Raw genomic sequence first — 25,065 nt, 5'->3', positions numbered from 1 at the left:
TGCATTTCACACTGCACCCTGTGGATGGAGAGGTTGAGATGTACACCTTCCAGCCAGGATCAGCAGCCCTTCTGCTACCTGCACAATATTCTGAGAATCACTGCAGATAGCTCATCCCAGCTATAGTGACTTTTATCCTCTCTCTGCCTCTCCCTTTTGTGTAGTTTCCTTTTCTGTTACTTTTCCAGGGGCTCACCTTGTTCACTAGGTCCCCAGTTCTGCCTAGCTGCTCCTCTCCTTTCACCAGGTTTATCCTGCCTACACAAGTTCTGCCCATTCTTCCCCTCCCATTCTGATAGCAAAGAGGTACTAGAGTCAGGGCAGTGCCTTCAGGAGATGTTACTGAGCATGGTCAGATCGCTGAAGCATACTCAGAAGCAGGAAGCAGTGTCCTGTCACTTTGCCTGAACACTCTCCTGCAAGCTGCACAGAGTAGCTAGTCCAGAACAAGCCATCGTTCTCACCAGCAGAGGCTCAGAGCATCAGAGCCTCTTGTCTCATGGAATGAGAACTCCTTTCTAGCACAAGGTAAAAGAAACAAAGCAACTGAACAATAATGTGTGGGGTTGTATGTGAGCTGGAGAAATGATTTATACACAGGGTCTTTTATATCATTTTAAAGTGAGCTGGTGTGTTGGTTAGCTGAGTCTCTCTAATGCTTTGCCTCACAGAGTAAGTGGATTTACTGGGGTGTTAGCCAGTGAGACAAATTACAACTGTATATTTTATTAGTAATTACCATAATGTCTCAACTCTGTAAGTACCTGTAAGTAAATGTTGGCTGTACTTCAAGGAGCTTATATTCAAAGGGTTAATTGTGCAATTCTTGTGTACCCCAAATTCCAAAGTGTGCCCAAATAATTCACCATTAAGCCCTAAATGATTAAACTAGTTATGTTCTTCCTAGGATACCCTCTGAATAAAGGCAAACAAGCCTACATTGTTAAGTTCACTGCAGGAAGTACTATTTGTGGATTCTTGTAAGATATTTTTATGAAGAAAAATATTTAGTGATATCTGTGTAACAGAGGGAAATTCTCTTCCCATCTGCCCCACCTGTTCATTTACTCTGAACTGTTCAATAAGGACCAATAGATTTTCTCCTCCTCCTTTCTATTTTTTCTGCAGTTTGCATTATTAGTTGCTAAATATATTGTATTTTCTGACATTGTGGTCTCTACCCTGTGGATTTGAGACAGTTTAGGGTGGATTTCCCCAACTCCTTTGTATATAAGTAATATAATTATGGAAATTGATCACCATGGCAGTGGCATTTTTTGACTGCCTGAAAGTTCAGAAAAGGATTTTTTTTACTATTTTACAGTCTACTTTTTCTTTTCTGGATGACCATCATGGTATTAAAGTTTGAGAGACTGTATTTAACAAACAGAAACACATATTACATTTGGATTTTTGCAAACTACAAAATGTTCATACTTTCTTCCCTGCCCCATAGATGCTGCAGCCAGTGGGAATTTTCCAGTGACTGCAAGGGGAGCAGGATCAGAGCCTTAAATCTGCTAAAGGAGGGTGCACTATCATGGAGATTTAATTTTGCAAAAACTTCCCCTCCAGAAACCACATGAAACAACTCTGGGGGAGGAGGAACTTTTGCTACCTTGTTATGACATTCAGGAGAAGGTCACATTCAAGTTAGATTTCAAACTGAGGGAGTTACAATGGTCTTTAACTTATTTATAAAGTGAGTTTGGATAATCTCTGTCTATATAATGTTTCATTCTACCTGGATTTGGTTCACAGGGGAAATACCTGTCTTGTTTGTGGTTATAGAGATAAGGAGTGAAGAGAACGGCTAAAAAGCATGTCAGAGTTCTGGTTAATTTCTGCACCGGGGGATAAAGTAAATCTGCAGGCCTGGGAGAGGATGAACACAGTGACATCCAAAGCCAACCTATCCAGCAACAATAAATTCCTCATCCCAGACCTCAAGGTAAAAGCAGAAAGGGAGGACAGGGTTTTGGTGGCATAAGGAACACAAACAGAAACCTTTCCTTGTTTTTATCGAGTACATATGTTAGGAAATGGAAGAGAATTATGCAGGGAGTCCAGTGAAAATGGATTTGAGATGGAAAATCAGGAGGGGAAAAAAAGAATGAGCTTCTGAAGTTGCCTGGACACGTTATACTTTATTGAAAGGATATCTGCATGGAGTGATGCATGGCAGGGATGTCCAGCCAATTCAACATGCTTGTTGATCTCTGTTGCACTCTGCTCACTATTTACTCATGCCCTTTGAGGTAGTATACCATTATACACAATAGGCTCACTAACATAATGGGAATAATTAGATATATGTATATCCAGCAGTGTCCTAATGAGAAACTTGATGAAGATGAAATAGACTGTTATACACCAAGTGTGCACATTCAGACATGATGATGGACTTAATTTCTTATAGATAGATAAATAATTACTTTTCAAATTTCAGGCCATTATTTATGATTATTTTTAAATCTCTGAGTCTTATTTTGATCCCAATTACAGCCACTCCAGTCATTCCATTAAAGTCAATGGGATTACATTAGATTTAGGAACAGATTTTTTGAGGGAGCAACCCAAGTTGATAGTGTGCAGCATTTTGAAGAAGAAGCTCAGAACTTCTAAGAATCTGACCCTAAATCCAAAGGTCCCACTAACTATCTATACAAATTGAATTATTCCAGATTTCTAGTGATATAGTGGCCTTCTGGCGGTTAAAACACCAAAATGAAAAAGTTTATGCAAAGCAGGACTTTCAGACTGGCGCCAGCTTTCCCACATCTTTGAGCCACATCTTCACCTGGTGTAAATTAGCATAGCTTCCTAGACTTTAAAATAAATAAATTGATATAAGTTAATAAATCTCCTTTGAAGTCAGGGGAACATGCTGATTTACATCAACTGAAGATGTAACCCTATTACTTTTATTACCATATTTTTGCTAATTACAATGTGTAGAATTTACTTCCACTAAACCCTTCTTCTCTCTTGGTATAACCCTGAAGTGGAGAACATCATGATGAATTGGCAACATTATAATAATAGATTCAGCAACAGACTGATGTAATAAACATAAGATTATGACAGTAGTACAAGATCATACAAAAAGGAGAAGCGTGGCTTGGAGAAAGATACAGTCTTCAATAATAGCAAAGAACATAGGCAAACTTTGCTCAAAAGCATTTTTTTAGTATAAATGCTGTTCCTCCTCCCACACCTCGTTTGTTGCTGTGTGTGTTAGTTTCTTAAATGCTTACAAAAATACAATATTTTATTAGTGAAATGTCAAGTCTATTGTATGTAATGATTCAGAAATCAAAAAAGGAAGGAAGACATCAGGGCATGATCATGAGACTAATAAATGCAATTTTTCCCTTTTATCAGAATAGGCTCTTTAATCCAAAAATCTAAAAAAAAAAAAAAAGCCCTTGCTGCTATTTTCCAGTAAGTGAATAAAGTTCTACCAAATTTGCTGATTTTTATAATTGCTAAAGAGAAGTCAAGGCTGATAAAGTTTTGCAAGCATATGCCTCGACAGGCTTTGTGTACATTTAACTTATTTATGGTCTTTCACACAGGTGGGGACATTGGATGCTCTTGTTGGTCTCTCAGATGAGCTGGGAAAACTTGATAGCTTTGCTGAAAGGTAAAATAGATGTTATTTACTACATACAAATGAGAAACAGACATTGTTTTCACAGGACACGGTGTCCTTTTATTCATCTATTCTTGACTTGTCTAAACCTGGTTCTAGAACTCAACTAAAATTGCCAGGTTTGGCTTAACCCTTGTCTAGTCCATAGTGGGTCACTACATATAAGGCAGTGGTTTCCAACCTTTTCAAGCATATGGATCCCTTTTCAATTATTAAAATTTCATGGACACCCTCCCCACTCTCGGTGGACAAAAAAAAGAAAAAGAAAAGTAAGGATTGGGCCCATTGTGGTCATTTTTAAACTTTCCATGGACCCCCGGCAGTACCGTCACAGACTACCAGGGGGACCATGTTCTAAATACCTTAATCAGCAGGTCCACTGAAGTCAGTTTCAGTTTTTCCCAAGTAAGGGCAGCAGGATTGGATCCTTTTGTTGAGTTTGTTTGAAAGGTAACCCTGATTAAGGAGACAGTACGAGGAAGGAAGCTCCTTTGAGAAATATAGGAGGCTTTTAAAAGCAGGCGCTCCCACTGACTGTGGCAAATTTTCAGAGTGAAAATGACCCCACTCTCTCTCTCCCCTTCCACAGAGGATTTCTCAAAAGACTTCATTCCCTTCCCAGTAAGAGGCAGAAGTTTTCAGGGGAAGGTTTATCTAAGCAAGAAGTTTGAGTCCTCCAGAAGCCCACTTCATATTCCTGAATTCCTGCCATGCCAACAACTGGGCACAGATGTTGCCATGGGATGCCATTAGCCAGTTATGTGCCATGAAGATTCTGGTGCAGCTGAGGAGGTTGTATCTGCTATTCAGCTTCATAGGCTCATCAATAATCTTGCTAGACTCAGTGTTCTTCCACCGGGCAGCTTGGGAGACATGCCACCTTTCCCATTCTCTGTCTAGCACAGCTCAGGCTGGCTCAGGGCAGACATTGCTTAGACAGCTGGAGCTTGCTCAGACTTGCATGACTGGGGCCAGCTTGGGGCTTCTCAGGCTAGCCTGGGGTTGGGGCTGCACTGGCTGGGACTTTTGCTGCGGAAGCGGGAGAGGGCAGGGTTCCAATGAGCCCAGAGCTTCTCTGGCTACGGGAGGAGGACCGAGGGGGCAGGGCTTGAGGGTCCATCAGGGGGGCGGAGCTTCATGCAGAAGGGGTGGGGGAGGCTAACTTCCCTGAAAGTGGTGTCCACCCACTGCCCATGGTGCACAAGCAATTGCACTTCTGGCTGCTTCCCTGGTTTCATAGCAAAACAGAACTATTCAATCCTTAGTTCAATGGTCAATCCTCACCCTTCATTCCCATGGTGGCAGAGGAAATCAGATTCCCGCCCCCCTTCCCATCTTTGTTAACCTAGTCATGGTAGTGAATATTCACAGGAGTGTGGGGTGAAGAGTGGGCAAGACCGGGAGAAGATGGTTTTCACTTAATCATCACCAGGTGTAACAATAAAGACAAGGGTTCCTCTTACCCAAGTGATCCAATAGCCAAGCTACTGTACTGTTTGGGTCTAGTTGTTTGTCAGAAGCACTTACCTCCGCATTTTCAGAGGTGTGGCATGAGTATGCTGGTTCTAGTCAACTACGAGTGTTCAGTACTTGTTAAAAGTCATGCCCTTGGAGCTTGGGCTATACACTGAATTATTTCCATGTGTATAGATATACAAGATGTCTTCATCCCTCCCCCAGCCCTTTCCTGTGTTTGTCATCTGTTTTTGTTTTCCTTATCTTAACTTAGCACCAGATGCTGATCCCTTATTGAGTAGCACCTGACTCCACAAAGGGTCCCATTGGCTTCAGCAGTCCCACTGGTGCAGTAAGATGGTATCAATGAGCAAAGGGATCAGAATCAGACTTTTACATCATAAGATCTTTGGGGCTGGCCTCAGTATATTTGTTTTGTAAAGCTCTTGCTTATCAGCACTGCTAAGTAATACTCAGGAATTAAACTGGTTTAAATATGAGACAAGTATGTGCAATGGCAAGCAAGGGATGAGCAGAGAAAAATCATATGATACAAATGTGCGAAAACCTTAGCACAGGGAAATGCATTTTAATAAACATGTGTTGTACACTATATAAAGAGTCTAGTAGGTTTTTGAGACTAGACTGTGTAATCCAAGGGTTAATGTACCAAGTACACATGCCTCATTAGCTGCAAACAATGTATACCTGGTTATTAGTGACAGGCTAAGCAAATGAACTAGACTTTTACATTCCTGCTCATTGAAAGGTGCTCCCTGCTTAACTGTTGTTATATAAACAAATGCAAGAAGTGCTGGTTAAAGAGAAGCAGCACAAACCTGTCTGCACCACTTCTCACTAGGACTGCAGAGAAAGGGGCAAGAGTTATCCGGGACTCTTGTTTCCACATACTTTATTTATTTACACAGCAAGACAGAGTGTTTTTCCATGTCACTGTAAGACAGCGTTAGGCTCTGATGCTTTCTGATTGCTCACTCCTGATACATGCCTTTACTCAGGGATTCACCAGCATTTTCATTCCATGGACCACTCTATAAGGGCCTGATCCTATAAAGTGCTGAACACATTCACATCCACTAATTTCAAAGGCTGATGAGGGTATTCAATACCTTTAGAGAACTGATTCCATAGAGAGATCCTGACATTGCTCCCCTGTCCTGTTTTCATCACCCATTTACCCTCCATCTCACCCCAACGCTCTTCAGTTCTCAAAATATTCATGCCTCATGTTGATTGAAAAGGAGCTGGAAGATCACATACTTTGCCACTGCTTTAACCTTTCCATTAGCATCCTCTGGGCCTATTTACTAACTGCTATTTAATATATTGTGGCCTTCACATCCAAAGCTGGATAATTTTCTTTTAGGTGATGATATTGCAAACTGCTTTCACATGCAACATATTGGATTCTTCTGCCATTATAATAGACTACAGGATGGTTATTTTGAGAGAACACAGTTCATGGGTTCTGATTCCTATTACTCATATACGAGACTTTATGGGGGCATATTTTGCTTCAGTTTTTCTCCAGGGCTGCATCTACACTGCACAGCTATTTTGGAATAAGCTATTCCGTAATAGGTATTCCGAAATAGCTTATTTCAAAATAGCACATCTACACTGCAAGGAAGCCTCAACATTAATCTGAAGCAGGCTTCCCTAATGTAGGCATGCTATTCTGATTTAGAGCCCCAGGAGAAATAACTTAGAATGGCCCTGGTGAGGGGCTATTTCAAAATAGCAGACATGGAGCATCTACACATGCCTTGTTTCAAAATAGCTATTTCAGAATAGGCATTATTCTTCGTATAATGAGGTTTACAGAAGTCGGAATAAGCCGTCCATTATTTCAAAATTATTTAGAAATAATGGAATTGCTATGTAGACACTCGCATAGTTATTTTGGAATAACAGCAGTTATTCCGAAATAACTTTGCTGTGTAGACACACCCCAGGAGTCCAAGAGGGTTTGGCACCAAAGCTTCTTAGTACAGCTCTATGGAGGGGTAGTGAGGACCCAAATATTGCCATATCTCTCAAGGAGCCAGAGGGAGGGAAAAACCTAGACTGAAGGAAATAGCTGTGTTGTAATTGAGCCAGAGGGGAAGGTAGGGGATTTAAGGAACTGGACCTCAGGCCCTACAAGGTGTTAGCACAGATGGCGCTTTGTAGCCAGCAGATCTCCAGATCCCTGCTTATCTTGTGAAAACTGCCAGTTTTAGGAGTCTGGAGATGTTGCTTTTTCTGCAGGGAGGCAAGTGAGTGGGGCAGGGGAAGAATCCCCAACAGAAGTAGGATTTGGAGGAAACTCTGTGAGGGGAATCCTGCACTCCCCCAGCTACCACCATGGGTATTTCTGCAGGAGAGGAACAGTTAGGCCCATCCTTCTGTGGAACAAAACAAAAGGATACAGCTTTGCTGTACAGTAGGCTTTTGGTTTTGTTCTCAGGAAACTTTTTAAATCTAAATGAACTACAGAAAATGATATAGCATCCCATGAAACTCATTTCTTTTTGTTGCAGTTGCATGTTTGCATTATTTTTTTAAAATTCAACTGCTCTTATTCTGGAATACTCAGTATTTAGAAGCCAGCCCTTTAACATTCATGGAGTTTTATGCACATACACATTTTTCTAGGATTAAGCCTTTATGCCTGGGTGTTATGAAGTAGAGTACACTTGAACCTCTTTTATCTGGCAACTTTGGGAAATAGGTTACTCCAGATTATGGAATTTTCCAGACTGTGTGTGTTCATGTATACTTTTTGTTTTGAAGGTAAAAATAGAAACATTTTGCAAAGTACAGGCAGTCCCCGGGTTACGTACAAGATAGGGACTGTAGGTTTGTTCTTTAGTTGAATCTGTATGTAAGTCGGAACTGGTGTCCAGTTTCAGCCGCTGCTGAAACTGACGCCAGTTCTGACTTACATACAGATTCAACTTAAGAACCCCAAGTCAGCTGCTGCTGAAACTGATCAGCGGCTGATTCCAGGAAGCCTGGGGCAGAGCAACTGTGCCTCGGGCTTCCTGTAGTCAGCGCTGGTCAGTTTCAGCAACGGCTGACTTGGGGACGCCTGGGGCAGAGCAGCTGGGGTGCTGCTGGGTTGCTCCAGTAGCACCGCTCCTCGGCGCTACTGGACCAACCCAGCAGCACCCCAGCTGCTCTGCCCCAGGCGTCCTGATTCAGCTGCTGCTGAAACTGACCAGCAGCGGCTGAATCAGGACGCCTGGGGCAGAGCAGCTGGGGTGCTGCCGGGTTGGTCCAGTAGTGCCCAGAGCAGCGCTGTGGGACCAACTGGCCGCAGCGGCGGGGTGCCTGCCTCTGAGGCTTTGCTCTGGCGTGGGACCCGCCACCACTGCGGCTTTGCTCCCGGTGCCCCTGGTCTGCTGGAGACGGTCCCCAGCAGACCAGGGGCACCGGGAGCAGCTTTTCTCGCCCTGGAGGTCGAGGTGGCTGACCGCTGCCTTCGAGCTCTGGGGCGAGAAAGCCCCGTTCGTAAGTGCGGATCCGACATAAGTCAGATCCACGTAAGTCGGGGACTGCCTGTACTGAATTTTTATTTCACATGTAACATAGACAGCAATACATATACGGTCTGGCGCGGGGGGAGGGGGAAGGGAAGGCACAGGAGTATATTGGGAATACGGTTAAAGGGGCTGGGAGAAAGGGAATGTGCATGAGGTTGGGAATGCAAGATCTGGAAGGAAGGTGGATGGAAGTGGGGTGCTTACCTGGCAACCCACTCTTCCAGGCACATGTGGCTTCATGACCCTCCTGCTGCACCCAGGCACTGTCCTCGGCGGGGGAAAAGCCTCCAGAGAAGTGCTTTGCTGCACTGACGTTTCCCCTGCCGGGGAGAGGGGAAGTGTTAGTATGCAGAACTGCTGCCTCCCCTCCTGCCAGAATCTGAACCACAGGTGTTCCTGAATTAGGGACACCCGGATTATGGAGGTTCATGTGTATGTGCAAGATTCCCATAGGTTTGAATGGGATCAGATTGTAGTCTAGAGAGTATTTACAAAGTACAGTGTATTTAGAAGTGCTAGTGAGTATCTAGAGAGAGTACAGTGTATTTAGAAATAAGCAGTGTAGTCATGCAATGTGCTATAGGGCTTTCATTCATCCTCATTTGAATTACAAATTAAAAGCCTTACCTCAGAAATATGTTGAGTGAGTACCTCCTAGTTAATGAGAGAATTGTTCTAACTGTTTTATCTTCAGGTACATTCTGTCACTAACAAAAGCTTCTCTTCTTACACCTAAGCGTAATAAAGAAAATAGCACAGTACATAGGAGATGTTATGGAGGATTCAAAGGATAAAGTCCAGGAGAATCTTCTGGCCAATGGAGGTAGGTGCTGTGAATATGAATGTTTTTATTCATTGATGCTTTCTGTATCTATGTTAGAATTTGAACAAATAAGACACCTGCTTTTTGGGAGGGAGAGCAGGAAATTCTGTAATTCATTTTCTAAAAGAGATCTTAAGTCTGGTCCTGCTTCTACAGACATTAATACAAGCTTTTTCCAGTTTATTTCACTTTCACTTCCTCTTTCCATTGTCTAGGGTCAATTTTTCATTTAAGAAAGAATTTTTATCAGGCTGGGGAGGGGAATAAAAAAGAAGGTAGGCGTCATTGTCCCTTATTGAATGAACAACTCACAATCTCTTGTGGGATGCATGGTTTGGGGCCACTGAACCTTAATCTGTTCTATCTGATTGGAATTCTAGTTCATGACATCAGTTAGCAAAGGCATAAATGAGAGGAACTTTCTGGTAACTTTAGTTTTCCCTACCTGCCAGTGACATAAGAGGACATGTTGGTCAACCTCAGAGCCAGACCATCAAGAATAACTTCATCATATGGAAACTAAATGCCAGTTCTGGGCATCAGAACAGCAGACATTGTATTTGTATACAATGTGTCACAATACACCAAGTAATAAGCAGTGCTTTACGCAGTTTTCTGTACCAGTAACTTAGAATAATGGTGTTCCTTCTTGATACATGGGGCAAAAATCCTGCTTTATTCACTGTACAGGAAGAGGCAGCAGGTCATGATCTTGCTCCAGTGCCAAAAGTGTTTTGAGATGAGCTGGCTATGCTCTCTTGAGGACACAGTGAGTGACCAGGACACTGGCCTGCCTCTTACAGGGCAGGACCAACTCCTTTGCAGTCAGTAGCTGTGTTCTAGCTGGATACACACACATGCTGCTGCTATTGATTGGTGTGCATTCCCTGCCACTCTCCCTGTGCAATTCTGCTTTGGCCAGCAGCAGTTCTGCTCTATCGAGTGCTCCTCATTCTCAGAGCGCTTTACAAATATTAAAATGACCTCTTTTTGTGTTATCTGTTGTAAACATCATTCATATGTCCAGAAGGAGAAACTAAGGTCCAAGGCCTCAAAGAGAATCTATGTCAATGTTGGAATTAACATTTAGGAGCTTTTGACTTCCAGTCTTGTGACTGTATGATTAGCCTATGAATGTCGTCACAGCTGTCTGTTCTCCTAGGCTACGTTTACACTGGCATGATTTTCCAGAAATGCTTTTAACGGAAAAGTTTTCCGTTAAAAGCATTTTCGGAAAAGAGCGTCTAGATTGGCAGGATGCTTTTCCGCAAAAGCACTTTTTCCGGAAAAGCGTCCATGGCCAATCTAGACGCGCTTTTCTGCAAAAAAGCCCCGATCGCCATTTTCGCGATCGGGGCTTTTTTGCGGAAAACAACTCTCTGCTGTCTACACTGGCCCTTTTGCACAAAAGTTTTTCGGAAAAAGACTTTTGCCCAAACGGGAGCAGCATAGTATTTCCGCAAAAGCACTGACAATCTTACATGAGATCGTTAGTGCTTTTGCGGAAATTCAAGCGGCCAGTGTAAACTGCTGGCAAGTTTTTCCGCAAAAGTAGATGATTTTGCGGAAAAACTTGCCAGTCTAGACACAGCCCTAGGGTATGTCTACACTGCAAAGTTTTACCAGAAAAACAGCTATTTTTCCAGAAAAATTACATTTACGTCCACACTGCAATTGAATTCTTTTGACAGAAAGTCGAAAGAATGAAGGGGTTTTTCCAATAGCATTAAACCTGTTTTTACAAAGAAGCAGCCTTTCGGAAAAAGGTGTGTGTGGACGGGGAAGAGGGGTTTTTTTTCGAAAGAAGAGGCCTCCAGGAAAAAGCACAGGTGCCCTGATGGCCACTCCGTCGATAGTAATCACAACTTAAAAGTAAGAATGCATCCAATAAATGTGGACACTATCTTTTGAAAAAGCAGATTGCTTTTTCAATGTGCTTTTGCTGTGTGGATGCTCTCTTTCAAAAGACGTTTTTCCAGAAGATCTCTTCCGGAAAAGCCTCTTCTGAAAGAAGCCTGCAGTCTAGACATAGCCCTACTGTTTTCTTAGGGTGCAGTCTGCTACCACAGACATGTAGTGATAAATCTTTATATACCAGAGGAATACATTGGCATGTAATTTGTGTTCCAATTTTAAACAAGTAGTTTAGCTTTTGACTGTTTGCATTGTTTTCTTTCCAAATCCTGTAGGAATACTATAGGGGTTTCTCCTTTAGAAAAGCGCCTCTTTCATGAAATAAAATCTGCATCTGATCAGTTGAACTCTGAAAGTTTAATAATCTCACTTATTATGTTTCAGGACTGAAGAATAAAATGAAGTGTCTAAAGAGTATGTTGAGTATTGATTGTTGCTGTGCTTTTCCAAGCATGCACTTGAGTGTGTTAATGCTAATGATGGTCTTTCAGTCTGGTTGTAGGGATACAGTGATCAGGTTACGAGGGATTTCTCAAGTAACAACCTCGAAGCTCGATCACGATATCCCTATGACTTAGGTAACAACAGGTTTAACCCATTTTCTTATATTTCTTCATTTTACCCTTTTCTCTCCTTTAACAGCACTGCATGCACAACAGACAGATGTGGGAATGAGTTGCCTGTGCAATATTTGTTACAAACATCTATGTTCTGATGATCAAGATAATTCATTTATTGCTTCTCACAAATGGGCTGTGTCTAGACTGGCAAGTTTTTCCGCAAAAGGAGAAGCTTTTGCGGAAAAACTTGCCAACTGTCTACACTGGCCGCTTGAATTTCCGCAAGAACACTAACGATCTCATGTAAGAAATCAGTGCTTCTTGCGGAAATACTATGCTGCTCCCGTTCGGGCAAAAGGGCCAGTGTAGACAGCTCAGATTTGTTTTGTGCAAAAAAGCCCCAATCGCAAAAATGGCGATTGGGGCTTTTTTGCACAAAAGTGCGTCTAGATTGGCACGGATGCTTTTCCGCAAAAAGTGCTTTTGCAGAAAAGCGTCCGTGCCAATCTAGACGCTCTTTTCCGCAAATGCTTTTAACGGAACTTAAAAACGGAACTTAAAACTTTTCCGTTAAAAGCATTTGCGGAAAATCATGCCAGTCTAGACGTAGCCATGGGGGGCGTCTAGATTGGCAAGATTTTGCGCAAAAGCAATGGCTTTTGCGGAAAAACTTGTCAGCTATCTACACTGGCCGCTTGAATTTGCGCAAGAGCACTGACGTTCTAATGTAAGAATTCAGTGCTTCTTGCGCAAATACTTTGACGCTCCTGCTCAGAGATAAGCCCTCTTGAGCAAGAATACTTGTGCAAGAGGGCCAGTATAGACACGCACCTTAATTTTTTGTGCAAGAAAGCCCGATGGCTAAAATGGCCATCGGAGCTGTTTTGCGCAAAAGCGCGTCTATACTGGGCACGGATGCTTTTGTGCAAAAGCATCCGTGCCAATCTAGATGCTCTTTTGCGGAAATACTTTTAACGGAAAAACTTTTCCATTAAAAGTATTTCCGCAAAATCATACCAGTCTAGACATGGCCATGGAGTAATATTTTTGTGCACTAAAGAGTTCTCCTTTGCAATAAGATGTCAGACGTTTAGACATCAGCTTCACATCATTATCTGAGATCAATATTATCCTGACTTCAGAGAGGGAGGAAGGGAAACCCCAAAATTAAAGACTTGCCCAAGGCCACAGAGCAAGTCAGCATGAGCTCCTGCTTCCCAATTCCATTTCCAGCCTACTCAACCATACTGGGTCAAATTCTCTCTTCAGTTACAACTGTGCAGTTTCATTGGGTTTCAGTGGGGTTGTGTGAGATTAATGGTAACGAGGCCCAGAGTTTCTGAATTCGTAGACAACGACTAGACCTGTGGCACCTTAGAGACTAACAAAAATATATGAGATCATTAGCTTTTGAGGGTAAGATGACCAACTTCATCAGATGAGTTGGAGTGGAAATAATAGAATCCAAGATCTATAGAACAGCAAAAGAAATGTCTATAAATTATAGGACCCATGTTAATGAAGCTAATTAAGTGGGCTGGATATGTCTTATTCATAGTTTTTGATGTGAGAATGCAAAGGCAGGAGAAATTGGCTTTGTAGTGCATTAGCCAGTTAATGTCTTTATTTAAGCCCATGGTAACTGTGTCAAATTTGAATACGAATTCCAGCTCTGCAGTGTGGGTGGTAAAATTACTTTGTAGACGGACGGCTACTTTTAAATCCATGATTGAGTGACCAGGAAGGTTAAAATGTTCCTCTGTAGGTTTGTGTGTGCTACCGCTCCTGATAATCTGATTTGTGTCCGTTTATCCTTTGTCACAGAGACTGTACAGTTTGGCCAACATACATGGCAGAGGGCCATTGCTGGAAATCGATGGCATACACCACATTAGAGGATGTGCAGTTGTATGAGCCCCGGATGCTGTGGCTTATGTGGTTAGGTCTTGTGATAGTGTTGCATGTATAGATGTGTGGATTTTAAATAATGGATTTAAAAGTAGCCATCCTTCTACATAGGAATTTCACCACCCAATTAGAGAGAGAGTGAGTGACAACCAATGCTCATCTCTTGCTTCTGACAAATAGTACCAAGTCGCAAGCATGTGAATTTAGCACTCCAGATTTTCTCTCCTGCTGTTCAAGTCGAATCCTAGCTTTCTTCCAAACGCTGTGTGAGCCAGTCATAATTACACTTCCAGGAAGATTGACGCTCTGGAGGGCAATCTTCTGGCAGGTGTGATAAGGACCTGCTAAATCAAACGCTGAGGGCGCCCCCATAGACCCTGGAACTAGGGATGTCAACGGGATAGTTTCTCTCATCGACCTCCCACTGTGGGACAGCCCAAGAAAAATTGATGCAAGGTACATCAAGTCCAGCTACGCAATTCATGTAACTGGAGTTGCATATCTTGCATTGATTTTCTCTGCCATGTCGACCTGGTCAAGGCTTACAGATTTACTGTAACTAGCTTTCATTGGTGTTGCTTCTGCTCTAAGGCTTTGTCTACACTACACGTTTTTGTGGCAAAATATGCTAATGAAGGGCTCATTAGCATAAGTTACTATCTCAGCATATTTCCTGCCATTTCTTTTTGTGTAAGGGTTTTTTGTGCAAAAAGAAGCCGTGTAGCCGCTTCCGTTTTGCAAAAAAAAACCCTGTTTTGTGCAAGATCCTTATGCCTCTCCAGGATCTTAAGGATCTTGCATAGTTTAAAGCGAACATTATGATACAACATGGGGACTTGTGAGCTTATCCCATTAGACAAACTTGCATAAAGTCAATACTGCACTGAGGTTACATCAGTGTACTACTTTTCTGGGTTGACTTGTGCAAAAAAAATTGCCTGTTTCATAACAACATTGGACATATTGATGAGAGAAAACATTCATTTGGTTTTGTAACGTCTGCTCAACCTTTGATGGTACCAGATGCTAAAGGTCCCTGTTTTTCAAGTATTAAGTTGTGGCAAGAATCCTTTTTGCTAGCTAGGAATAACTAGTACATTTTTCCCACATCACAGGAAGGAATAGAGGCTCCCATTACTCAGTTTCAGAGTGACTCATTCATGAGAGATGTATGCATAATAGAACATGCTGTGAATTTTTGACTTTGGGTCCTATGATTGATTTATTCTTCTATAGAATGACTGTTTCTCAGCTTTGCTTCCGTTAGCTTGGGAATTCTGAGTTTATGATTGCAACTGATACATTGTCTTCTAAGCCAAATCAGGAGTTTCTTGCTCAGTTCTGACTCAGTCCTTATTTAGGTTTGACTTCACGGACTGTCTGATGGAGTCATAACTGAGTCACAGTATCAGCTGTATTAGTAGCAAACGGGATCAAATATTTCCCTGAATGCAATTCCATTTACTCCAGTGTTTGCACCAGTGATGGCTCCTACTGATATGATTACAAACTTCAGCCACACTTTAATAATATGTTTCATAAACATATTTGCCTATTAAAAATAACTGCACATTCTGGTACTATTTAATATCTTTTTTGTTCAGAAGTGGCACAGATAAATTTATAGTGACACTAGCTTCATGATAGACACTAATGCTCCTCTCCCCCAAAATATTTTCCACTGGAAGTTAGGAGTTTGAATATGGTTGAGGATCTGGGCCTAATTGATTAGGAACAATTTGCCTCGGTGAAGATGTGTGACTTGATCATTAATTAAAGTTGAACCTGTTCTACAAAAGTTAAATTCTGGATCAGATTTTTTTCCAAGTTTGAAGGAGTGTTTAGGGTTGTAGTTGTAGTTTGTGAAGTTCAGATCTAGAGTGCAACTAGGGAGCTATTCAGAATTGGATTCTGGGTTCAGCCCATCGCTAATGTTAATGAAAGGTATATCACGTGTAAAAAGTGGAGAATAGCTCCCAAAGTTCTAGTTTACATTCAGTTTTACAACATAGTGGATTTCTCAACTTGCTTGTTTCATACATTTATTTGTATCTTTTCAGTTGACCTAATTAGTTATCTGACCCGGTTTGAGTGGGACATGGCCAAATATCCCATAAAACAGCCACTGAAGAATATTTCAGAAGCATTAGCAAAGGTAAATCATACTCACAGATGTCTAAAAAGCATCCAAATGGAAGTATCAAGCTGTCGCAGTTCTCAGGGATAGTATCCGTATCTGATCCTTCCCTTTCCTTATCAGTCAATGGAGTTTTGCCATTGATTGAGTAGGAGCAGAAGCAGACCCTGTGTACTGAAATAGTGTGAGTTTTTCATTATGAAATAATGCTGGTGAAACCTACTGGTGTCACAGGAGGAACAGTGTGCCTTAACAGCTCTTCCTAGAGTATTTTTATATAGACTTCCTGCCACTTTAATCTCCTTTATTATAATACTTTTGCTATTATTATATATTGCCATATTGTTCTCCATATGGAAAATATTGTATTTTTTCTACAGTGTTCATGGCTTTACATTAAATCAAAATACATCACAGGTTGAATGAATTATTTACACTGTAAACTTCTTGGGACAGGAGCCATCTGCTATTTTATATCATTATAATGCTTAGCACAATAAGGCCCTGATCCTACTTGAGGGCCAATGCATTGGATATAATGGAAGTTGGGGTGAAAATTCTGTTTACAGCCATCCTTCTTATAGTTATTTTCTTAAACCCTGGTAAAGCTACCTCTTTGCAAATACCGCACCCTTCATTAAACAAACATGCCATCTAGTAACTCTTACTTATGATAGAGGTGCACTGAAAATGTAATGAAAATGTACATTAAATGAAATTAGTATATGGTCCACTTCCTTGCATTGTGCTACTTATTCTACAGAACTGTTGACTTTATAAACATAAACCAAATGCATTTATTTCAGTCATATTTTTCCATTTATATTTAGCAAATTACACAAATAGAAACAGACCTGAAGTCCCGAACAGCAGCATACAACAACATTAAAGGAAATTTGCAAAGCCTGGAAAGAAAAACAGTGTATGTACAGTGTGTGCCTGTGTGTGTTGAATATTTATACTGCTGGTGTTGTTTGTATATAATATATTTTCCAGACTACTTTCAGAACATATGCACATTTATAAAGGAATGAGTAGAAGGAATGATTTTTACAAGTGCTGAGCATCCACAGATCCAGTGGAAGTGAACTGAAAATGGGAGTGTCAAGTACCTCTTAAAATCAAAATAATAGTTTCCTTCTGTTTGCTAAGGCTAAAGTTTGTAATTCTTACTATATACTAGAACTGGAAGAGTCATCAAGTCCAGTCCCCTATCAAGCACCATCTACATCATCCCTGACAGGTGTCTGTCTAATCTGCTCTTAAATATCTCCAGAGATGGAGATTCCAGAACCTCCCTAAGCAATTTATTCCAGTGTTTAACCACCTCGACAGGACGTTTTTCCTAATGTCCAACTTAAACATCCCTTGCTGCAATTTAAGCCCATTGCTTCTTGTCCTATCATCTGTGTCCAAGGAGAACAATTTTTCTCCCTCTTCCTTGTGACTAATTTCATTGCATTTGTTCTGAGCATATTGCATAGAATCAGAAATGAGAGATGGATAAAATCTACTAAGTGAACCAGTACAATCCCATGCAATGTAGGTTGTTTAGCCTATATTTGGTTACAGAAGTCACATGCAATGAGGCATCCATTATTTCCCGAGAGACCATTAAACAGCTGTCTGCATCTCACTGATGATCAGCGTTCCCTTTCTTAATTTCATCCATTACTCATAGCTTGCCTTAGTAAATGTTTCTCACATCATCTCGAGTTAAAAAGTTCACTCTTTAAACATGTTGAGACTATGATAAATATAGGATTTGCTGGGTTCCCTTGATTTATTACATAGTTAATTTTCCCTACACAAGCAATGAGATGTGGCTGGCAAGCTCCATTCTTTCTGAATTCAAGTCTGCTTTTAGCATTTCCCCACTTTCAATGGGAGTCAAACTCCTAACAAAGATAAGTTTTAAGCAATCCATTTGAGAAGAAATAATCTGTAACCAGAACTTGTATAGTCTCTCAGGCTTGGTCTACACTAAAGGAGAAAATCAACTTAAGATATGCAACTCCAGCTACGTAGCTGGAATCAAAGTATCTTAAAATCACATTTTGACACCATCCACACGACAGGAGGTCAATGGGCGCATACTCTGTCGACTTCCCTTATTCCTCATAGAAGCAGGACAACCGGCGTCAATGGAGCACCCTCTCAGTTTGAATTAGTGTGTCTTCACTAGACCCTCTAATTTGAACCTTGGAAAATTGACTGCAGCAGCTTCAATCTTTTCTGCAGTGTAGACAAGTGTGATGTAAATCCGCAGTCAATGCCAACAGAAGTCTCAATGCTAATGTGAGCTAGTCTTACTTGTGCAGGTTTTCTGTTGCCATAAACAGCACCGTTTGTATTAGCCTCACGGCTGCAACGCCACATTCCTGGGACTGCTCCCAGACAGCTGAACTGTACCAATAAGTTACCCATGCCCTGTAGGGCTACATCTACACTCGTGGCTTCTTGCGTGAGAAATATGCAAATGAGTCTAAGCATGGAATATCGCTGAGCCTCATTTGCATACCTAATAAGTCACCATTTTTGCAGAAGAGGCTCTTTTACCAGAAGGAGCTGTCCACACTGCCCCTTACTGCGCAAGAAAAACCCTCTTGCGCAATGCCTGTATGCTGATTGTCAGGAATAACGGCAAATGAAAAAAAATGTTTTGAAATGGTTGAATGGTTTCATTTTTGAAAAACTTCTGGCTTCCAGTTGGACATGGCTTTTTGTGTAGAAGTACAAGCTGATCGTAGTAAAAGAGAATATGGTCAACATCTTTTGGTGCTTCAGGGTATGGTGAAAGCTTTGTTTCTGCCCACCATCATACAGACACACTCAGGGACAGAGGTGTGTGTGTGTGTGTGTCTGTCTATGCAGTTTGTACTAGCAATAGGGAACCCATCTGAAGGGCTTCTCTGCACAAAACGTATACTGCTGTAACTCGACAATGCTAGTGTGGTCACAGTGGTACCAGAATAGTAAATATTCCCATATGAAAAGCAGAATAAAAACTAAAATGATATAAGGCAGCTTTATACTGGTACAACTGTGTCCACGCTAGAGGTTGTACTGAAATAACTGGTATATGAAACCTCACCCCCTTGCCTAAATACATACTAGTACAAATCTGTGCATAGGTGAGGTCTTTAGACAGGTCATATATGGTACATACATTCCTCAGTATGTAACAGTACTTAGCAGTTAGCTGTATAGCACTGAACATTTACAAAGTGCTGTGGTCATCTATGTGTGTTCCACTAATGACTTTTTTCCTGATATGTTTATCTTAGGGGAAATCTGTTGACTCGTACATTAGCTGATATAGTGAATAAAGAAGACTTTGTGCTGAATTCAGAATATCTCATCACTCTTCTAGTTGTAGTTCCAAAGTAAGATAATCTCGTGTCTTCTGTTTGGGGGAGGGAGGAACAGAGAGAGTGCAAGCATGTGTAGTTTCCTTTTAAGAGAGAGAGTAACTATGAAACATAGGGCCACAGTCACAAAGTCTGGATCAAGAGTTTTGATTTGGGCAACTTGGGTCTTTCTTTAAGGGTATGTCTAACTACAGTGGCACAGTTATGCTGTTGCACTGTAGTAACATAATATAGGCACTTCCTACATGGACAGAAAAGTTTTTTTCTCCCATCCATGTAATTAATCTACCTCTGAGAGGCAGTAGCTAGGTCAATGTAAAACATTTTCCACTGACCTAACTACAGCTATACTGGGGTTAGGTCAATGTAACTACAACGTTCAGGATGTGAAAATTTTCACAACTCTGAGCACCATAGCTAGGACAATTTAAATTCTGAGCATGGACCAGACTTAAGACACATCTAGGAATTGCATAAACATGTAATTTTAAAAAGTCTGCATACACATCATATGCTAACTGGGAGCCCATTATACTGAGCTGTGTTTAGAGGCCACCTGAGACTCACTGCTTCACCTGGCAGTCCCTTGCCCTTTGCCTTTAGGGTGCTCTAGTGTCATTATTACTGAATCTCTATCATAATTGCAACTGGTCAGGGCGCAAAGGGAGAAAAAAAAATCAAATAATAGGAAACAGCTCTAAAAAGTACCTAAAATACTGTGTCTAATATAGTCTGTTAGCTCAGGCCCTTCCAGGGTGGGCTAGGAGAGTTGGGTCCCTTTAGGAGCTACAGGCTAAAGCTGCTGTTTCTAGATCTTCATGCGTATGCAATGCCAGATTTTAATTCTGTGCTATTTTGAGGTCTCAAAAAGTCATTATTAGAAACCTTGGTCATGCCTGGCCTCCAGCTAAAATAACTAGGAAGAGGAATTCCACATGTGAGGGAATGAGGAATTAGATGTTAGTGGGCTGGGTTTTTTTAAATGGCTGCAGTTTGAAACTGCTCTAGTTTTTGGCATGTAAGAATAAATCCTGGTGAAAGAGCTTCATAGGCAGGTGATTTGGAAATAGGCATTTGATAATTTATAATAAGCCATATGCTAAACCGCATGGGGCAATCACATACATATGTGTCTGTTTAGTAGACATGGCTGCTCTTTTCAGTTACTTAATGCACTTTGTTTTGTGTTGCTCAAAGGTCGAATTATGCACAATGGCAAAAAACATATGAATCCCTCTCGGACATGGTAGTGCCTCGATCCACAAAGTGAGTGAATTTCCTTAACCAGCTCCCGTTTGCTCCCCAAGATCTTTATGCTGTTTGCATCTTAATTCTATAAAGTCTTGGTTTGCGGGATTATATGCCACAAAAGAGCTCCATGAGAATGTCTGGAGCTACCCTATCCTCTCAGTCTCATTGTTGCTACTCCAATCCCTAATTAAAATGGAAGCTGGTTGGTTGGGGGAAATGTGTAGATGAATGAAAATGCTTAAGGGAGTTATTTTAGAACAACCATGCTTTTCCTTTTAAATGTCCGGTGATTCAAGCCTCTCTGATTTTACTCTGACCCCTGATTACTCAACAAACCATTAAATGTTGCCTGCTATTATTAAAGTAGAGGAACATTACAATAATATGGATCATGTTCTGCCCTCATGCAAATAGGCACATCATTAAACCTAGTAGAGTTACAGACACTTACATTAGTGATGCCATTAATTGTTTCCCAATTGGGGGATGGGTTAATTTAATGTATAAGATGCCTCTTAGAGCAGCAGAAATTTCATTAACTGTTGGACTTAGCAGGAAGGAAAAAATTCCAGTGGGTAGTCAACAGCAGAAAGTGAAGCATAGCAGTTCCCAAACTCTGGGCAAGGCCCCCCAAAGTAGGTCACAGCTCAAAACCCCATTTTAAAGGGGCACGAGTTCTGGCATTAGACTTGCTGTGGCTAGGTTGAAACCAAAGCCTGAGCCCCAGCTGTAAGGGGCCTGAAGCTGTAGCTGGAGAGTTTCAGTCCTGGGCAGTGGGGCTCAGGCTACAGCCTCCCTGCTTGGCTGGCCCCTACCCTACCTAGAGCAGCAGAGCTCAGGCAGGCTCAGACTTTGGTTCTCCCTACAGGGGTCATGTGGTAATTTGCCAGAAGTGAGTTGCAGTGCCACAAAGTTTGAGAATCCCTCACATAGATCATGGCAAAAGAAAAAGTCCAGTCAAGAAGTGCAAAGCTTGGAGATGGAAGATCAGAAGGAAAGGAACCAAAGGGAGCCAGTGAAGAGCAAGTCAGGGAGTGGGCAGGAATGGGGTTTGTCTGCTATTTCCTGTCCCTAAATATAAGTGGATAGAAGGGAAGCATGGCAAACAGGAGCCAGAAAGTAGGAATAGGAAAGAAGGAAGCAAGCACATTGACACAACCCAGCCAGGAAATAGCTTGGTCCTAACGGGCTTTGAACTGACGTTCATAATTTCAGCAGGAGCAAAATTGGGCCGTTTTGTCCTGCCTTTCAGTAGAAGCAAACCTAGCAAACTTTTCTGTCGATCAGTTGTCGAAAGGGGAGTTGCAAAATAAATCAGGTAACCAAAGCACAGAGCATCCTCCATGGCACAACAATGCATTTCCTTCCTGCAGATTGATTGCTGAGGATGCAGAGGGTGGACTGTTCACTGTAACACTGTTTAGAAAAGTGATGGATGATTTCAAAGCCAAAGCCAGAGAAAACAGGTACTGTAGTCACTGAACAGCTCCTGCAGACTGGGTCAAGCTCCCATGGGTGAGGAGCGGATGCAGGAACCAAGCACAACCCCATGCCTTTGGTCTTCTTTAAGTACAAACACTGCTCACATCTAGTGCTGCTGCTGGCACTAGATTCCTTGAGAGCATGGAGAGAAAGGGCCTCCTCCCTGCCCAGCATGGTCTGTCCTCTGTGGGAGTGAATGTACACTAATCTCCAGGAGTGACACTGTAGCTGTCCGCAGCCACCCCCCAGGAGCTGTCTTACTGCTTGCCTAAGGCACAATATGTCTGCTATGCTGAAATGACTCTTCATTGCTCTGGGCATATTGTATGGCAATGGCTGGTCATTTAGAATGCATATTCATGCAGAAGCATAGGGCAAATTACCACGCAAGATATAGGAGCAGCAGCTATTACAAGCCAATTCTGTTTGTTTTAAGGTTCATGGTCCGAGAATTTTATTTTGATGAGAAAGAAATGAAATGTGAAAAAGAAGAAATGATGAAGTTAGCTTCTGAAAAGAAACAACAGTATGTAAGTAACACTTTGATATGACTTTCTAGTGGCTGATACATCCCTCACTGTAATATTTCAGCAGCTCACTATCATAAATGGATCTTTAGCTCACAGCATCTCTTTAGAAAAGTATCTTTTACTCAGGCGGAAAAAAGAGGCAGTCTGCATCAGTGACTTGCACAAGGTCATCCAAGCCTGGTCCCTAGTCACAAATGCAAATGGTAGAGCTAGCAGCAGTATTAATACTTCCAAAGCAAGGTGAGAAATAGCAATTACTGTTTATTGCCACAGGGGCCGCTATTGCGTTGGCTGAAAGTGAACTTCAGTGAGGTATTTGTGGCTTGGATTCATGTGAAAGCCCTGAGAGTTTTTGTCGAATCTGTCCTGAGGTAAGTGGGTAAATATGCAGAAGTGAACACAAGTGGTTTATTTTCTTAGAGCTGTGTACAGACAACTTTAGAGGGAAAGACTCACCACTTTAAAGAGTTGGCTCCAGAAATTTCTACTAGCAGCTAGAAACTTTAGATGTCTGAGAACAGTACTCATGATGGAGGCAAAAGAGTGAAAGTAACTATTGAAGTATATTTACAGGGTAGGGGTAAAATTACTAGAGCACTGCACGGATTAGGGATATGAATGGTTAACTGGTAAGCCTGACCTTTAAAGACAACTAGTAGGGCCTGCTTTAGTTGGCTAATCAATTAAATGGGATTACACATCTCTGGAGTGGATACAAATTTTGTATCTGTATCCAAACCGTTATCAGCAAAAATGAGCCATTGATATGAAATGGATATCTGAAAATTTGCAGGGCTCTAAAAACAACAGCTAGTGTGGGGAGAGAACACAGTCTTCACAGGAAAAATAGTGCTCTCATGCATCCCAGATCAGAGTGATGAGTATCAGGTGATGAGACAGCACAAAGAAAAGATGCTCAGCACTGGTGGAGAGGAGTGAGCAGATGAAAACAGGCTGATATGGGATTGAAGAAATAAATGTTTCCCAGAGAGGTTTGAAATGAATGCACTGTACCAAAAGCACAAAATGTACTTGTGTATTTAAAGGTATGGCCTACCTGTGAATTTCCAGGCAATGCTGCTGCAGCCCACCAAAAAGTCTGCAAAACGCTTGAGAGATGTTCTTCATGCAGTCTTCAAACATCTGGATGAAGTGGCAGCAGCAAGTATAATGGATGTATGTGTTCCATCTACTGCATGAGACACTATGGCCATTAGTTCTGAACAGACTTTATATTTGTAAGACTTATTTGTAACAATTTAAAAATCAATGCTTGTAATGCAGGGACTAGGGATGTTAAAATTAGATTAATCAACTAATCAAATAGTCGATGGAATTCCATCGACTATTTGATCAGAGCCGCCCAGCTGTTGCTACCTTTCAAAGGCGGAAACGCCACATGGTGTTCCCCCTTTTGAAATATACAAGAACCCCAGTAGGGGCTCTTGTGCATTTCAAAGATTGAAACTCAATGTGTAGACTGGAGCCAGCAGGGAGGCCCCCGGCTGGCCCCAAGCTCCCTACGCCAAGCTTCCGCTTTTCTCCAGTAGGGACTCTTGTACATTTCAAAGGTGGAACACCGCACTGCACCCCTGCCCCCACCCACAGAGCTGGGGGGAACTGGCTTTTAAGCCTGCTCCCCCGGCAGCCCAAAATCAGCTTTTAAGCCTCATCCCCTGTCCTTGCTGCCTCTTGCTGATAAAGGCAGCAAACGGGGGAGGCGAGAGGGCTGAGAAGTGACTGGTCAGCTAGTGTGTTGACCATCTGATAAGCTTTTGCTTTATCAGATAGTCAACTAGTCGATTACCTCCCTAGCAGGAACCAGATCAGTTAGCACCTAACGTTTCAGGGTTCTGGCCTATAAGGGTTTAGTCTCTATAAGGGACTAAGATCTAGTGTAAAGGACCTAATCGGACATTTCTTACACTTCCTTCTGAAGCATCTGACCACCATCAGAGAGGATACTGGACTAGATAGACCTCAGGTTAGATCCCGGGTGGCAATTTCTTATGACCAAGAAGCCCCCTAGTTTCTTCCCTCTCCATGTTGGCAATTCCTAAGTAATACTATTACAAAAACCTCACTTTATTCTAATAGAGATGAGCACAATCCCATGGTAGGAAGCAATTTACAGACAATCCTGGAGGGTAGAGGAGGGAGAAGGTGAAGAGTTATTTTTTAACAAAAAATTCTAAGTTATATGATTTCTCACATCTAACTTTATCTCTTTTTGCAGATGAGCATGGACATTCCTGGCTTACAACTGAGCAATCAAGAATACTATCCTTATGTCTATTTCAAGATTGACCTCAGTCTTCTTGATTACAGTTAAGAAAAATAAGTCAAGCTTGACTTACTCTGTGCACCTGTTCCTGTAGAGTTATGCTCTTCAGCCATTAACAATCAAATTAAAAGGCAGACAACCTGCTTA

The 25,065-nt window shown here is 41.8% G+C and overlaps 1 protein-coding gene across 2 annotated transcripts; it reads left to right on the top strand.

Annotated features, from left to right (window-relative positions):
- The first annotated feature begins 307 nt into the window (after positions 1–307).
- Positions 308–25,061, top strand: ATP6V1C2 (ATPase H+ transporting V1 subunit C2). 2 transcript variants are annotated; one of them, XM_014581314.4, is made up of 13 exons: positions 308–528; positions 1,762–1,951; positions 3,579–3,646; positions 9,396–9,481; positions 15,924–16,018; positions 16,831–16,922; positions 19,288–19,386; positions 20,569–20,637; positions 21,996–22,088; positions 22,541–22,634; positions 22,908–23,005; positions 23,681–23,810; positions 24,871–25,061. In XM_014581314.4, the coding sequence occupies exons 2-13, from the start codon at positions 1,823–1,825 to the stop codon at positions 24,964–24,966; spliced, it is 1,149 nt and encodes a 382-aa protein (XP_014436800.2). In that variant the 5' UTR covers positions 308–528; positions 1,762–1,822; the 3' UTR covers positions 24,967–25,061. The 2 variants fall into 2 exon arrangements, with proteins under 2 accessions (XP_014436800.2, XP_006138599.2); XM_006138537.5 differs by having other exon boundaries at positions 312–528; positions 1,792–1,951.
- Positions 25,062–25,065: the final 4 nt, after the last annotated feature.

This window comes from Pelodiscus sinensis, chromosome 3 (genome assembly GCF_052426305.1).
Source record: "Pelodiscus sinensis isolate ZL-2025 chromosome 3, ASM5242630v1, whole genome shotgun sequence".
Lineage (NCBI taxonomy): Eukaryota > Metazoa > Chordata > Testudines > Trionychidae > Pelodiscus > Pelodiscus sinensis.
Note: the sequence above shows the minus strand (reverse complement) of the source record. Positions and strands in the feature narration are given on the sequence as shown.

Bases quoted from the DNA above. Each gene is read 5' to 3' on its own strand.
- ATP6V1C2 (XM_014581314.4), top strand. From the start codon at position 1,823: ATGTCAGAGTTCTGGTTAATTTCTGCACCGGGGGATAAAGTAAATCTG. The intron at 20,638-21,995 runs GTGAGTGAATTT...TCCTTCCTGCAG, and splicing joins GTAGTGCCTCGATCCACAAA to ATTGATTGCTGAGGATGCAG. The intron at 22,089-22,540 runs GTACTGTAGTCA...GTTTGTTTTAAG, and splicing joins GCCAAAGCCAGAGAAAACAG to GTTCATGGTCCGAGAATTTT.